General features: G+C 37.6%; 1 protein-coding gene across 3 annotated transcripts in view; it reads left to right on the forward strand.

Annotated features, from left to right (window-relative positions):
- The window catches only part of TOX (thymocyte selection associated high mobility group box), a 225,634-nt gene that overhangs the window by 201,713 nt on the left and 6,046 nt on the right, over positions 1–17,875 (forward strand). For all 3 annotated transcript variants that reach the window (XM_064652387.1, XM_064652376.1, XM_064652397.1), the window contains one exon: positions 10,244–10,630. In XM_064652387.1, coding sequence (XP_064508457.1) covers positions 10,244–10,630 — 387 coding nt within the window. The remainder of the gene's footprint in view (positions 1–10,243; positions 10,631–17,875) is intronic.

A 17,875-nucleotide genomic window follows, 5' to 3' on the forward strand; every position in this document is an offset into this window, starting at 1 on the left:
CCTATGTGAGTCTCATTTCATACACTTATAATCAGGTGTTCACTCTGGGTCCCCCTGAGTTGTATTTACTGCATGTTATTAACCTTGCTTCTTTATAGGATTTTCTATGCTGCTCATCCCAGCAATGTTTTAGTGCAAAAATCCTCACTAATATTTGAGAGCAGGAAGTTTATATTGTCCATATTTTCAAACTCAGCTAAATCATTGTGAAATCAGGTGTTCAGTAATTTTAGGTGTTGTCCTTGAGATGTTCAGTTGTGCTTCACATCAGGACATCCTCTTGCTATCCAGATGATAAGAGTTACCCAATTATCAAGCTTTCTTCCTTATCCCCTCCCAGAAGATAGTAGGAAGAGGTGGGCACAAGCAGGCAAGGGTGCTCCTCAGGCCCCCTCTGTCCAGTTCAGCAGCTACTCTACTTCCCAAAAGATCTGCTTCCCAAAACAGCTGCTCTACCCATTTCCTAACTTTTCAACACTGATTCTACCACTTTTTTCATGAAGTATTGCTGTTTTTTAAACAACTAGTGAGTGTGTATGAATGTTTGTGTATGTTTTTCTGCATTTATTTGCGAATCTTCTGTTTTCTAAAAGCGAGGAATGGACATATGCCATGTTCTGTCTCAGTGCTCCAGATTTGGAGTTGAATTCACTGCACCCATCTTGGCCATTTGAGATTCCACAATAGTCAAAACAGAAGATTGCAGGGAAATGGGGTAAATCTCATTTTGCCAGGAGATTTCTTTGCCTCTACCTGAGAGCGAAATAAGGACATTCAGATATATTGTTTTTCATTCCAAGCTGTGAGATTGAATGGAATATGAGGTGGGAATGATGGCCTTCTCCATGATACTTGGGCATTTGCCCCCTCCTCTCCCCTCCCCTCGTCTTCCCTCCCCTCCTCTTCCCTCCTCTTTTCTCCTCCACTTTTCTCCTCCCTTCTCCTCCTCTCCCCTCTGTCAACAGCAACTTCAGTAACAGGATTGCCAGCCCACTTCTGGTAGACTTTTTAATGGTTTTGTGATGTCTTTATAAGGTATGGCTACCTCCCAGTAAATAAGATAAACGTATGATTGTATAAATAAGTCAGCATGGATTAATGCCCATTCAATTTATCAGTATATTTGCTGTCTTTTCTCCTTTTTTATGATGGTTGAAATTAATGGGTCTGTTGTCGACTTTGTTCATGTGTGTAGGAATTGATATGTAAAGTAAAAACACATAACAAAGCATTATATCTTCTGCTATGCAGATTGCCATATTGCTTATAGTACTGACTAAGCCTTTGCATTGTAAACAAGTGTCTTTATATTTGCCCTTAGTTGCAACTTTTAGTACTATTCAGGTCCAGAAATGCAGTCTCCGGTATCTGGTAATTTGTATAGCATTACATAAAATGCTGTGAATTGCAATTTTACTTTTTCATAAAACAAGCACTTTTTCCAGCTTAACCAGCCTTTTTTCTGGCTGACATTAGAGTTTTTGCTGCATATTTCAAATATATATATATTTAATACATATATATATGGGTAAATGTTAAATACTATATTATATATGTTCATCTATGTATATTTATATAACAGTATATGCATATTATGTATTAAACATGCCTAATATATTTATGTGCATATAAGTGATACATATATGTATGTTAAATATAGCAGTACAAATGCAACCTTCAATAGTACAAAAAAGTTTCTCTTCCTTGTTTTATTCTTTTTTATTAAATGAATCTTTAGTTCTCTCTGTGTAGTGACAACTTCAAGTTTCGTGCAGACGTATTTTAGTGACTATGGCTGAAGCTAAAACCTGTCAACAAGGAGAATATTATTCAAATTCAAAATGCTCAAGCATATTTCAAAACTGATGTTGTATCTAAGTCAAAGCAATGTCCTCACTTGACTTCGTAGTGAATGCACTGGACATTTTTCAGTTTTGTGGACAGTGCAGATTCTTTGGACATGTAAAATTGCTTTTGAATTATATGGCAGACTTAGCTTTTCTAGTCCATCATCTTGCAATTGTGGTTCATAAGAAAACTAAAGGTCATATCTAGTAAGACTGGCATTGCCTTAATGCCATTAGCACAGCAATTTGTAACCAGAGAGTCCTGGGCACCCAAAATATCTGGTAGACTGCCTATGTTGTAATACAAATGATCAGCCTAAGGAATTCAAGTCTCTTAGGGCTGCAGTGAATATACGTGGAAAAGTATACCTACTTGTAAAAAGGAATTGACCTACTTGTAAAAAGCAATATGGACACCATGATAAAAAACAAACAAACAAAGAAACCAAACACCAAAAGCAAAAAGCAAAAACTACAAACCCCAAACCAAAACAGTAAAATTGGCAATAGTTTCCCATTTCGTATGTGTATGTATGTGGTGAGAGCACCTGCCTAACATATAAAAAGGCAAAAAGATATATCAGCTCTCCTAGATCAAGCATTTCCCCACTCCTAAGTAATTGTGGATGTGCAGGTGTGCTCTCTCCACAATTTGTTTTCTGTAGCTCATTCAATCCCAAATTCTTTTCTACACAACAGCCAAGCTTCAGATGTAAGGGAGCACTGTATCCTGGCTCATTCCTTCCTGAAATAAGCAGCTGGTGGGGTCTAGGACATTGCTTTGGGGAATAAAATTCCTAATATCTCTTGACAAGAGTCAATGACTGAACTGTCTTGTCTCCTGGTCAGTGCTTTAACAAGTTGGCTGCTGCATACAAGGAAAGCAGCGTCCCTTCTGCTGTTGGCAGAAAGGCACCTGGTTCTGAGAACAGCTTTTCCTATGTTATATCTAGCCCCAGTCCATGCTGATGTTTTTGAAATTTCATAAACCAGTTTAGGCTATTCTCAGTGAAAGCATAAGAGAAAGAATAAATAAAAATAGGGTTATGTTTGATGCATGTTTGGAGGGTTTTTTTGTAGCTAGAAGCTGCTACGAGGCAAGTGGAAATATTTCCCTTAAAATAATAAAAGAAAATCCCAGAATGATGACATACACATAGATTTTTTACTTTTTTCCATTAAATATTAGAATCCCTAGCTGGGAAAACTATAATGTAAGGCTTTTAAAGCAGGTAATTCATGCTTCTGTGATACCTCATTCTTTCATTATTTCTGGAGTTGATATGATGTAGTCAGAAATTTTCAAAGAATCATAAATAAAATTATGCATGTGCAAATATGCAATATATCAGAGTATCTGGTAAGTGAACATATATATTGATAAAACAATTGTCTAATCTCATAATAACACAAGTCCAACCATTTTTTGTCTAGCAAGGAAACCGATTATCTACTGCGGCTGAAAATATAGAGCAAACTATATTTAAGTTAGTGCCATGAATTTGATTTGAGGCTAAATCATGTGATGCTTTACATTCAGCAGTGCAGAAACTGAGAGATGCTCTCACATAATTTCTGCCAAAAATGGCAGAAATGTCTTGAGCTTGATAGAAGCCAGATTTTGATTTGGAGAGCAACTGTGTTTGGTTTCGAAGTGAGTTAATAAAACTAGATTTCAGTATTAGCCTAGTGCTTCCATTTGGGGAATTAAAACACTTGTACCAAATTAAAGTTGCATATCCTTTATCACATGTACCCAGGTTACATTCATAAAACATCCATTTTTACTCACATACCCTAAATGAATCCATGCCAATCCTCTGTAGATGATGACAAAATGTATATTTAGATTTGAAGATGTTCTTCTGAGCCACCTCGACTAATTAGAGATGACAACCCATGGCTTACTCCTTTGTTCTGAAATATCAAGAATGTGTCAAAAAGCTTTCTGAACTCTCTAGAGTCCCAGATGTTGTTATTGCAATAGGTGACTGGAATTAACAAAATATGAAACGTCATTTGCTAAGAGCCTCTTGTGACTTAGGTAGGAAGGCAGCTGTACTTCAAATATGCATATGAAGTTATCTACCGTAGTGTGTAGAGTTAAGTCAAAGGAATCTCTAAAGGAGTTAAAAAGATAAGCAGGAAAGAGAAAACAGTGCCAGCAAGGAGCCTTTCTCTCATAAACAGCTTCACAGGGGTATTAATGAAATGGCTGAGCCCATGCAGGCTAGAAGAAAGGATTCTTCTCAAGGACAGGCTTGGGGTTGGAAGTGACCTAAAATGTCAAAAACGTTAAAAATGGACAGGATTATGAGAACACAGAAAAGCTGAGAGAAGGAATAAACAATTCAAGATGTTCCTTCCACCAAAGAGACAGCAAAGACAGCAGATGCAAACTTAAGCTTAGGTAAGCTTTGTAGGAGCTGCATAAATTATGCAGTCAATTTCCTTCTCTCTACCTCTTTAATGTCACAGTACTGAAGATAACTCATTTTAAGCTGAGTCAGGCCTGCTAAAGTTTGTTTACAGTCTGCACAGCCAGGACCATCCTGGTACTAGCTGACATAATCACTGCTGTTACCTGAATGTAACCATCATTCTGGTCACAGAATCAAAAAATTGGTGAATTCCTCAGCATGCTTCAAGTGACACCAGTCACTACATGTGGGAATGGCACCATCATGAAAAGGGACAATGTGGCAACTATGTAGGTTTATGACACATATTCATGTGAAACCCTAATTAAGTTAAACTCTTTTTTAGGCCTTGAAATACTCACACAGTACATGTTCCAGTCTATAGAGAGAGGATGCCAGACGTCCGTTTCTCATTTAAAGAGAAGCACCTGTTTCTCATTTAAAATAAAACTGTGTTGCACCATTTTGGCTGTGTAAAAAAAAATTTCTGATTTTGGAATATGTTATGTTTACCCACAAGTAAAGCTGTTTAGTTTTTTTGCTGTTTGCGTATTGGCCATAAGGCTCACTCTTTTGCCCTTCAAGAGGTCTCTCAGCATGTATTTAAAGGACACATGGGCTTGGAATAGTACAAGAACATTTACTGAATGTTCTGAATGTACTGAATGTATTTACTGAATATTGTACTACAAAGGAGAGCTTAATTGGTGTTGTTAATAAAGAAGCATTTAGAGGATATCTGATCTGTAAACAACTGAAATTATATTGTTCCAACTGAATGGCTTTGATCATTAACTAATTTTGTGAAATCAATAGAACAAGAAAAAGAACTCTTTTTTTTTCTCTGTAAATAGAACATCTCTGGTTTCTTTGAAAGAACACTACCTTTTGATTTTACGTTGCAAGGAGCAATATTAGTTGAGTACTGCTTTCTAGAGTGACATTATTACAAAAGTCTATTTAGTTCCCATACATTATGGCTGTATATTGTATGTTATAGCAGATAATATATATGTAGTATCCTACAGTAGATAAGGGTGCTGAAGATAAAGCATTTATGCGTTATGTAAATTGAAGATATTCATGGCATTATGTGTGTATATATCTATATAGTCCTACTTGCTGGCAGCATTTCTAACAAAAACTGCATTAATGTGTTAACGAATGAAATAAGTGTAGTCACTTGTAGTTTCTAGGTATGCTTCTGAAGAAACACAGGTCAAAATACTGGTCCTCAACTGGGAATGATTCTCCGCCTCTGTTAGACAGATCCTACTTGATTTTCATAAAAAATGAAATGGGCCTGCAGATATTAATACTGAAGTAACAGTAACAGTGTTGGGCTGTGATCCAAATTCTGTTGGAGTTAGTAATAGAAGATTTTCTTTTAAATTCAGTAGTCCAAGGCTCAGGCCCTTAGAGTGCTGCCTTGTTAAAACATGTCCTTGCTTTGCTTTCAACATGGATGTTGTTTATGTTCCAGCTGAAACGGGGTTAGAAGTGCCAACAGTAGCCAGAAGGCAGTCAGAGGTTAGAAAGAGAATCAATACCCATGTAGGTTTCAAGTGCTGTTTGGTTACCCAGATACAGAGGTGAGCGTTTAAAGTGTGACTTTTCAAAGTGGAAGTAAAATTATATCCCAAAGGAAGCTGTGCAGATGCCAGAATGGCATCGCCTAGGCTGCTGCTTTTTTCTCTGACATAAGTAAATTGAGCAGGATGCCTGCACCAAAAATTATTTCTTGACCATAAGAGTGAGTTGTATGTTATACGGTGAGGGAAATCCCAATGTCACTTCCCTCTAAGGAACAGACATACTCCTTGTGCCTGAATCCAGTCTGTGATAAGGAGGACCATTAGTCCCAGGGCAGTTTTCAGTAGAAAAGAATAGCACAACTATTAAGCTTAACCCCTTAACCTTATATAATTCTTTAATTTGATAATTAAGCATAAGGAGTTTTGGCACACATTAGGGGACTAGAAGTAGATGAGAAAGTTCTCTTTGCTCTAGAATTGGAAGGAAAGGCACAAACTTAGTGAAAACCATGGGGAAGAACTTGATTCAGCACTTTCCAAACTGTGCAAAATTATCAACTCTGAACACTTTCTCTGAAGAACATCACTCATTAGTATCATCACACATTTCCTTGAAAATACAATACAAGTAAAATAATTCTGTGGATCAAGGGTCATGAGCCACCAGTACTTTTAGTTAATATAATTATATTTGTTATCATCGGAGTTACAGTAGTACTTATTTTGTTTCCTTCCTTTCCCTACTTTTTTCTACTTTCATTATCTTTCTGTTCAGATATCAAAATGTTCTTCCCTATTTTTCTTTGTGTTTTGGTAAAACTAGATTCTTGGTCGGGGGTGGGGAGGAAAATGGCTTTGCATTGTGACAAAGGTGCAGTCATACTTTCTCTGTAGCATTCCATTGCTTTGGCCTACCTATGTTGTCTTCACCTTCTGATTTTTTATTTTTTTAAAATTTAGGCAATATTATTAGGTGATGATGTTAGTTGGAGAGACAGGTCCATAGGAAATCCTTCTCCTAGCCTATCCTAGAACTTGAAGATCTATAGTAACGCTTTGACCTGATCTCTAGTATAAGTATAAGCCATGCAAAGAGCATAAACGACTGTCAAGAAAAACTAATTTGTGGTCCTAGTGTATATTCTTTAATCTATGTATGAAATACTGCCACCCACCGTATACTAAATATAATATTCTGTCACCCTCTAGTGGTGAGTCTACACCACCATTCTGATAATAGTGATCAAAGATGTTCTCACTGGAGATCTAGTAGAAGACCTTGCTACCTGTAGGAGATCTAAGCCCGAATGTTTGGTGGCCTGTGTGTACAGATTTGTAATTTTGGTCTCCACTGCATATATCTGCAAATGAATTGTATTCTAGAACTTAATCCCAAAAATCAGAGATGTAAATTGTGTTGGTTTGGGGCAGATTAATTAGAGGGTTTGGGGGGCTTTTTAAATTATTTCTGTGCTCTTCTCCTTGGATAAGGCAAGAGAAAATTTACTGAATTCCAACCTGCAAAGTTGGGGAACATGACTGTGTATTTGAAGCCCAAATTTGCTAATGAAATCCCTTTGTTCTTAATTCCTAGTTTTACCCATGATAAAAGTCCTTATCTAAGACTATCTGATGCTTTACTGGATAGGTGCAATTCCCATTCAAGTCTGTGAATGAAGTAATTGTGTCTGAAAGGGTAGCATGACTTATGCATCATATATGCCTCTTGGTATATTTCACAGTAAAGTAACGTAACTAAGCCAAGATATTTGAATCACCTATTCTATTAGCTTCAGCAATACTTACAAAATCTGCATTTCTGACCTATATGCAGAAAAAGCTGAAGGTGCAGTATTCTGGAGAAGAGCATTTAATGGGTTCATTTATCAAGATTCCCAGTAACTGGTAGTATTGATGCGATTTACACGATATTGGACAATTTGGTTTCACATCACATATGATTCAAAGTATTCTAAGTTACAGTAAAATACTTGGTCTTAAACTGAAGTGTTGTGCTTTTCAGTGGATCAAGAGGTGATGAAACATATACAAAGCTGATTCATAGCTTTAGACAACTGAAACAGTCCATTTTGATCAATTTGCAGAGCTCTTCTCAGAGGTATAATGAGTGTTATTCATCTCTGACCAGAGACTGTACAATTCCTCTTAACATAATATGATATTTAAAGTATCAACACTGTCTATCTGGAATTTTGTCAGTATGGGCCATGCATTGACCTCTTATGTGTGAACTCAGAATTGCCCAATAATTAGATTGGTTCAATGTATCTGTTAATGAGGTGTATGGCAGCATCTTTGTAGTTACAAATGAAGTGTAAGTATGTATCAGTATGTCACAAATAGCGCTGCAAAGGTTTTTTGATACCTCCTCGCCAGGAGGAATTGTTTAAGCAGTCTACCCTTAGACACTTTGGGAGCAATTATCCCTGCTTGGACTACACGGAACCTGCCTGCTACATCATGGAAAGACAAACTGTTTTCATGAGGGAAATATGCTTTAAATAAAACTTCCAGGTTTCTCAAGAAAGAAACAGCATACACCTCCTGTAATGTGTAAGAAGCGTGGGACACTCAAGAGGAGGCTCCTGACCATGCTGCTAATTAGCAAACATTCTGAATCGTTGAAATTTCAGTAAATTTCAGTTTTTGCCAGTTTTTGCTCCTACAGTCATGAGAGTGTTCTAAATATACAACTGGGAAGAGAGGGGGAAGATATTTCCCATGTTGTCATGAACATTCATTCAATGTTTTAAAAATAATATCCAAATAACAGCAGATTTTTGAAGCTACTTTCAGTCCTTTATGTCTGCATCTGAATCCTGCAAATATGCACATAATACATATTGCACATATGTACACTCACATGTGAGCAGAGCCAGGCAGATCCACAGAGAGACATTTGCGCTCATTTTATCATAGTCATATGATTTTTCTTCATTTACTGGAAAAAACAAGGGGTTTTTTTGCTAAGGGAACTGCAGTTATACTTAGGGAAAATTAAGTTGTCGTTTGCGTCTTTATCCTCACACATAATGAAGCAATTTCAGTAACGTACATGTCAAAGGATTGTTGGTGACGGTGCATCCTTCAGAAAGAATACAAATAGACTTCACTGACCCCGGAGTGCTAAGAGTAACACGGAACTTACTCTGACTTGTAAACTGAGCAAACATGACATGGAGATCACAGAATAAGGGCGTATATGTGTCTTTCAGCCTTGTTTTGACAAAGTGACTTCTTTCTCCAGGGGGACATTTCTGCCATTTTTTTCCAGCATGTTTCACCTTTCACTGACTATTAATCCCAGTATGACTTGACTTCAAATTATGGTTCCCACTCATAAGCATATGGGAGTTAATTCTTAAATTTTTTTTCATCATTTTTTTAAGCAGTTTGCACTCAGGATATCCAAGAAAATAAAGGTGGTATGAAAAACAACTGAGCAAACTGAGTTTAAGCAGATGTAGCAAGTTATAAATATTAGAACAAAAAGTATTATTAAAATTCACATTCATTAAAGGACAGTTTTTATTGCTAGCAACTTTAAGAAACTGGGGCAGTCTATAGCATTTCTAAAATTCTGTACAGTTTCTATGGGGTATTCTTCCAGCTTTAGTAAGATAACTTCCCCATGTTTGATGCAGTCTAACATTTATGTAGACATCAGTTTTAAAAAGAATTTTCAGAACCTTATGAATTGGATCAACAAAGGAAGTTTTGTGAAATTATTCAGAATATTTTTATTTCTCCTAATCCATGGTGCATGTAACAATGTTTGGTGGCATGGATAGCATTCCAGGACAGAATACTTCGAAATAAAGGCATTAGCACAGCAAGTAGTGTATTTGTTCTATGCATTAGAACAGCTGATGGGGTTTAGCCTCTTCATCATGTTAGCTAACTGATAAAGCACTATTAGCATTATCAATGTGTATGATAAAGGACACTGAAATTCTTATCCCAGTTTGCAAATGAGAAAATGAGACATGTCAAAGATCACTGCAGACTTTTAGTGGAACCCACCCTACTGAATTTCTTTTCAGCTAGGCTGTCAATTCTGAGGTCAATAGTTGTGGCTGCTTATGTAAACAAATGTGTGAGGCTTGGTTGTCTTTGTTATGTAAGTTATTAGGTCACTGATGCCAGTTCCAAGTTTGGAAAAAGGAAGATGCCAGGCTAGACCAGTAAACAGAGGACCTAATTTACTTTTTTTTTTTTTTTACAATGTTGAAGACAAAAGTATGAGATAAAAGGGATTCATTATTTTTCTAGTGTAGTGACCAAACTCCATTTCATGGACAATTTGATGGTCCAGATATACATGTTTTCCTATAGTGTGACTCTTAAACAGACTTCAGGGGTAGGACAGCCACATTTGGTAGCTTCTAAGTATTGTCTGATTTTTTGTTTTTCTCAACAGAGCTACAGTGAACCCGTTGATGTTAAAGCTTCCCCACAACCTCAGATGATGAATTCAAAGCAGTCAGTGTTTCATGGGCCCGCCCAGGCTCACTCTGCACTGTACCTCAGTTCCCACTACCACCAACAACCAGGAATGAATCCTCACATCACTGCCATGCATGCCAATATCCCCAGGAACATAGCACCCAAGCCCAACAACCAAATGCCAGTGACTGTTTCCATAGCAAACATGGCTGTGTCCCCGCCACCACCTCTCCAGATCAGCCCCCCTCTGCATCAGCATCTCAACATCCAGCAACACCAGCCGATTTCAATGCAGCAGTCTGTTGGAAACCAGCTACCAATGCAGGTCCAGTCTGCTTTACATTCACCTACAATGCAACAAGTAAGTTTGAGCTTTTCAGCTGTCTGGGGAATTACTTCATCTTTTTGGGATGAGTGTGGGGAGTGGAATCATCCAGAAGTTGAAACAGTGAGGGAGATTTAAAGCTGTGGATTAGCTTTAGTGTTGCAGGTTCCAAAACTATGATAGTGTAGGGTAAATCTTTCAAGCGGAAGAACAAATGACGAGTTTACCCAGATGATGGAAAATTTCAGTAGAATCATTTGTGCTAGCGATGATGCCCATCGTTGTCTGTAGACCCATATGCAAATCTGGGAGTACCCTGAGGTATAAGTGAAATGTTAAGTCTTCAGGAAACACATTTTACCAACAAAAGGCAGGCATGTGTATAAAAAGATATAGTTGTAGCTTGTGCTGTTATCCTTGTACTGACTGTGATGTAGAACAGTCAGAGGGAACATGAAGCAACACAGGTTGTGTTGAACATGTTAGATTAAGTGAACACGAGTTTATGCTGCATTCATAACTTCATTTTGCTAGATAGATATACCCTCTTTTTACTGGAAATAAGTGGGCTGTGCCCACAATCCCAATAGGGCGGCTTTTTTGCTTGGTTTTTTGTTGTTTTTTTTTTCACTCCCAGTGTTTTAGATAGTTGATTCTCAATACATTTCATAGGAGTTCTGAATGAATGCAGAACCAACCATGGTATTGTGACTTTCAGGCTCGGGCTTATGGAGGGCTAGAGCAGATAAGCTGTTTATTTAATGAGAGAAAATTTTCTTTTGTATTGGATGAGATCTGACTATCAATAATAGGATCTTGCTTTGCAAAGTGCCGTTAGAATGAAAATTTTTTGAATGGAGTTGCAAGAATCTAAAAGATTTGTATACACAAAACTTGTCAGTTCTGGCTGATAATGCATAGTTGTAAACTTGCTGCATGTTTTAAATATCTCTATAAATTCACCTTTGCTAACAAGGCATTTCCATTTGCTTTCCAAGCCAGAAACCTTTTGTCTTAAGATTGGTCTTTAGAGATGAGAATACTTGCACACGAATCATAGTTTCTAGCTGGGAGAACAGTTTAACAGGAAAAAAATTGTCCAAAGCAGAAAAAACCAATCAACCAAACAAAAGAGTTGAAAGCAATCTGGACTGATAAACTTAGTTGTGCTCAGGATGATTTGGACTTTTTCAGAGGCTTTGATCTTAGTTCAAAGAGTGATTTGGAGTAATCAGGAAGGAAAGTTTGTAAAGTGTTTACAACTTTTTCCTAGTCCAGTTTATTTTTTGCAATCACAGACTTATGACCACACATATGTAGAGTCGTGTGTTTCTGAAGGTTTTCCTATTAATTAGTGTTAGTGTCCTGGGAGAGCCCATGCTCAAGTCTCAGAGAAACTCAGGAGCTGACCCCAAGCCTGGGCAGCTGTAAATAGCTACAGGAAGTCCTAGACAGGAGAGCCAGGGAGGCCTGTCTGGAGATCCTAAGCCTGATGGAATACTGGTTGAACATAAAGACTCAGAGTAATTAGACAGAAGCAATACTCTTCTTGTTCATTTACCAAACATGAAAAATTACATCTGTGACTGCAACCTGTTGAGATCCTATAACTATATTTCAGCAAGTTTATGTTGCAAAGTAATTCAGCCTTCTAAGTTCAGATTGTTTGCCAAGTTCAGTGTCACTTGTACATTACTTGTCCAGTGCAGAACTAAAGAAGGTCAAACCCCTTATGTTTTTTCCAGAATCATTGCCAAACATTATCTACTGAATAGATTTGAAAATCTATTGAATTTATAGTCCAGTAGGGGCTAGGAAAAGATGTAATGCAGATGTTAAATGCTTACATATTTATACAAAGAACATCATTATTGTATGAACCCAAACACTTAGGCATTACTCTAAACCATTGCATATTACAAAAAAAGAAAGGTAATATAATATGAATCTTCTAATGTTTTATTTTACTGAGTTGCATGCTTGTAGCATATGGTGTGTGCATCAATGGCTGGAGAGTGGCTTCAGCCATCTGTGAAATGTGTGGAGTGCAGTTGACTTGCTTCTAGCTTAAGAGAAAATATACACTAGATTGTAGAAGACAGGTCTCTACAAGTCAGTATGTAGACCTGTGTCATGATAAGTCTTTTGTTTTACTAAGGACAAGTGCAGTTAAGTAAAAAGTGCTATACCTCTATGTTCCTGTTCTCCTTTGTTAAACTCAGAAAATTTTGAGTTAAGTACTTTTTGCCAACTCATATTCCCTAATCAGAAAGGCTGGTGCTTATAATGAAGATACCATGGTGAGATATTTCTAAGTTTCACTCAAGGTGACAGGTGCTTGTTACTTGTTGAAATGGTACACTGCCAATCCATGTCTCTTTCATCACTGTGGAATACTTACAAGACAATTTATTTTTCTTTCACTCCTGCTTTTGTATCAAAGTAATGCAACTTTTGAGCTCTGGAAAATCTGTCATTTCACTTTGAAATATTCATAATTTTCTTTTCCTTTTTTTTTTTTTTTTGTAGCATACAACAGTTTATAGAGTTTATGAATTCTTTTTTAAATACAGAATCAATTTCCTTTGATGTTGGCAAAGACAAAGCAAAATATATATTATATTTTAGAGTAACGGGTGTACTAACACCATCATATTTGCCATGACAGAACAGAACAGTGGTATCCTCTTCAGTTTCTTAGGTATGACATTTTCTAGTCTACTCAAAAATGATAGAAAACACTATCACCAGGATTTCATACTGCGTTAGAATACAAAAGGCAGGTTGGCCACCAGGAGGCAAAAAGCAGAAAGTCAAGAGTCTATAACCCAAAAGTAAAGGCTCTTTCTGACTCAGTTGTCAAAGGACTCTGCTCTCCCCTCTGCTCGAAAGTGAGCAAGCACTCTGCTGATGGCAGAGCATGTTAAAGAGGAAAAGACGTAGTGGGGAAAGAAGCGAGCTCTCCCAACAATGGCAGCAGCACAGAGTCGGCAGCAGTGAGGAGAAAGAAGAGGCACCACCCTGTATGTCTGGCCCATGGTGAGGAGGGAAGGGGACCTCTGGGTGTGAGGTTCAGTCCCAAACAGCACTGTGTAGACCACTCTTCTACATAAAAAGGCAGCCAAGAGGAATGGAAGAATATGTATTCTGATAAAGCAGAAGCAATAAGTGCCTTTAATTTGACTTCTTTTCACTTCTTCTTCCCTCACCTGGCTGGACACCATCATTGCAGACTGTGCTGTAGGCATGTTAGAAACAGCAATCACTGCTCCTACCAGTGGTGGGTTCTCTTTTTTCCCCGTTTTTCCCCCTAACATTCAGCTTTCAGATAGTGCACAGCTTACTAGTGTGACACTCTGTGGTAGCAGACTGAGAATCTCTGCTCTCTACAGACGCCCTGCTTTATCCGTGGCTCTGTAACGTTTAGTCACTCATTTTCTCCAGAAAAAGGAGGATAGTTTCATATCAAAGATCATCTTGTAGTTAGTCTGAAGGACTGCCAGATCCAAGAAAACTCACATAAAGATCCAGATTTCAGTACTGGCAGCCAGAAACACAATTCTCCAAAAACCACTGTGCTTGAAATCCACAAACTCTTCTGTGTGTAACTTTGAGGAGGGACTGATAAGAAGTGCTGACCTGGGGAGACACTTCTGCTCCCACTGCTTCCAGGACAATGAGCTGATCTTCATCAGCTCCACAGGGAACAACATGTTCTTCTCCACATCCAGCACTCCTTGCCTGCACGTGTGCAGCTGCCAGATCAAGGGAGACTGCCAGCTGGAGAAGGGTAATCTCCATTGGGAGTCCACAAAAACTACAGAACATGAAGAAGATCAGAAGTGTTGGTAGCCAAAAAATCTTCAGTGACTGAGCAATTTCTGTTATTTTTAAAATCAAATAACTCTGTGGAGTATGCAACTGATGCGATGCATCCAAATTGTTCTGAAATGCACAAGGCAATGTAAAATTTTGGTATCAGCATTTTGGTCATATACCTAACATTAGTAAATATTTTTTAATTTCCTTTAAACCATCTTCTCTATTTTGAGTTATCTAAATTTTGACTTATGTGAAGCAGACTATTTTGTCTCTTTTACCATCTGTTCCAAAACAATTAATGAATAAATTAAATAATGACCACTACTGTAGACCTTCAGGGTGCTTGTTTCCAGTGATAATCCTTTAAACTGTAAAAAAAAGATCGTTTAGTTATATTTTCATACTTAGATTTAACTTAGATCCTGATTTTTATTATTTTTAACTTGTAATTCTGAAATATACTATATTTTTCTTAAATATTATTCACAAGAGCCATGTTAAAGTTTTGCTTTTCAAAGACAAAATCCATTGTGCAGCACTTTTTCTTTCATCCACTTTTGATACACTCACAGTATATTAGAAGAGCGTGATTTTTCTTTCATTAAATGCTCATGTGATCATCTTATCACTGTATAATTTTTTAACTGAGTTGCTTCTTTCCAGTCTGTTTCTTAGGTTTGACATGATGTTTAATTTTTACTTAGTTGTCACTTGATGATCTGATTCTTAATCCTTGTCATTCAAATTAGCACAATTTCTCCAAAGTTCAGGCCAAAACGGCATCTGAAGCTGCAGCCTGTTTTCACTTGCAAGGTCATTCTTTCCTTTCTCTACTCACACAGACATTTATGTTTCTTTCTGAGTATACTCTACTATCCAGCCTGTTGTACTGTGCTGTTTGGTGTGAAGAGTGATGAGACCAAGGATTCAGTCCCCCAGATATACCCAGTCTTATTAAGGAACCCTTTTAAGTAGCCCTACTGGAAGCATCGCCTTCTCTACTCAAAATCCTTCATTGTGTGGGATGGTGAGTCCCATTACAATCTCTGTCCTACTTCAGTTCACAGGTAGAGCAAGCAAAACTGGATTCTTCATGTCTAGTAACCATGGCTGCAAGTGCATATGCATAACAAAGCAACAGAAGATTAATGTATGTCACATTTTATTTTTTTTTTAATAATAACTCATTTCAGTCTACTTTTAGGTATTTCTTTTCCTTTAGAAAATAAATGTATACAGCAAGATGATTGCATAGCCTGCCAAAAATAATAGCCTCATTTTTTCTGGTATATATTTTATATACAGCAAACTCAGGGACTGGCTGTATTTGTCCAGATTTCTTCTTTTTTGTTAAGCTTTGTCTTCGAATGAGGTCAAGAGAAAAAAAAAATCATTAATATCTGTCAACTTCCTTTATAACCTTAAGGAAAAATCTTTGTATGATATCACACAGACAGATTTTCAATTTCCTTGTGTAATAAACAGATGCTTTAGGATTTGGATGTAATTTAAAGGTTTAAAATATCACATTGAGATTGATGAATAAATCAGTTGTGAAGACAAAAACATTGATGCCTGTTGAAAATACCTCTCCAGACAGGCAGGAAATGAAATTAGTTCCTAGTAAAGTGTGGAGATGAGGATCACTCTTTAGTTCTGCTGCAGGCTTTTTAGGACTTGCTGTAGTGGCACAACGAAACTGCTAGGGCTACAGAAATCTAATTAAAGAGCAAATGTCCCTCCTGACATCGAATTAATCTTTATCAAGTTCCCTATTTTTATTTCAATCTGGAACAAGAAAATGAAATTTAAAATTCTAGGCATGTTGCAAAACAGTTGGTGATTTTCTCTTGAGCATTACAATGCAAAAACATTCAGCATTGTTTAATTAGACCTCGAAGCACTCATTTTCTGAACACTTCTTATTTCATCATTGTTTGTTAAGGGCTTACATAAATAATACACAAATATTTACCACAAGCCTGGTACGAGGCTGTCTCCCTCTGTTGTACAGAACTATACTTCCATAGCTTTTTCTGTTGGTGAAAAAACTGAAGTAATTATTGCTTGCATCTTAAACAAGACCATACTTTATCAGTCCTTTGTACTGAGTTCAGGGTGCTTAAATTACTTTGCTTTAACAAGCATGCTTTCCAACACCCACATTGCAGGTATTTTGGTAGCCCTCAACCCCTCCCAGAGGCACAACTGAGTTGCTTCTGGAGCAGGAGCCTGACTCAGATACCCCTGCACCATGTTAGAATTTATCACCTGTGTGTCCTAAGAAACAGGACAATCCCAGGCAGCAGGTTGGGACCTAGACTTGCCAGGTACAAGATGAAAGTGTTGTTACCCCTTATTTTGCTGATAGAAGAATTAAATTTGGATCTATGGCCCCAACCTTAACATGAGAGGTAACAATTCAGCCTAAGCCCACATGTGCTTTGCTGGAAGAGAGTCAAAGCAAGTTGTCTGTGGTCATATAGAAAACCTGAAAAAATATGAGAATAAATCCCCACCCAGTTCCAAGCTGGCATTTAAACCACAGGACTGTTCTCCAACATCTAAGCTATTTATTTGTCTCAATTCCAGAAGAAATGGAATGGGTATTTTGCTGATGGTCTCTTCCTCTGATTTGGAGGAACTATCTCCTTCTTGCATGAGTGCTTCCCAGAGAAGCTGTGGATGCCCCCTCTCTGGAGGTATTCAAGATTTCAAGACCAGGTTGGCTGGATCTCTGAGCAACTTAGTATAATGGAAGGTTCCCTGCCCACGGCATGGGGTTTGGAACTAGATGGTCTTTAAGGTCCCTTCCAACACAAACCATTCTATGATATTATGAGTACTTGAGACTCTGTGCCTGCTCACGTGCATGCTTTGCTACTGGCTAATGTCCCTCTATAGTGCTTTTCTTGTATTTATGATTTTTTCATGAAAACTGATAAACAGATAAGGCTTTGCTACCAAAAGTAAATCTGAGTGCCTGAGGGTAGGATGTGTTTCTATGGTTGATTTCCTCTTACAGCTAAATTAGAAAGGTCTTATGCTTAATGTTTTATATAAAAAATGATGATGATGGTATAAAACCCCAAATTTTCTGCCTTCTAATTACACGAAACTCCAATTAAAGTCACTGGGAAATCTGCTCAATTACTGTTTCCCTTGCATATGTTGCAGGCTTGGGGCTTGTCTATGCAGCTTGCTGTGTAGGTTTACAGCCTGGTGAAAAGGCAGTATACAGAGCATGGGGGTTACAGTCACCATGGCTGTAAAACCTGCCATGAGTGGGTTTTATTTAATCTCATTAGCAGGGCAGTATATAAGTAACATGGCAACTACATGCAGAATTCATTTGTGAACTTGCTCAGCAGTGTTTCAGGGACAAAGTGAGGCTTTTAAGAGCCTTTAAGGTCCTGAAATGTTACTCAGGATGTTCTCCATATGAAAAAGATTAAGGAA

This window comes from Pseudopipra pipra, chromosome 1, assembly GCF_036250125.1.
Source record: "Pseudopipra pipra isolate bDixPip1 chromosome 1, bDixPip1.hap1, whole genome shotgun sequence".
Classification (NCBI taxonomy): Eukaryota; Metazoa; Chordata; class Aves; order Passeriformes; family Pipridae; genus Pseudopipra; species Pseudopipra pipra.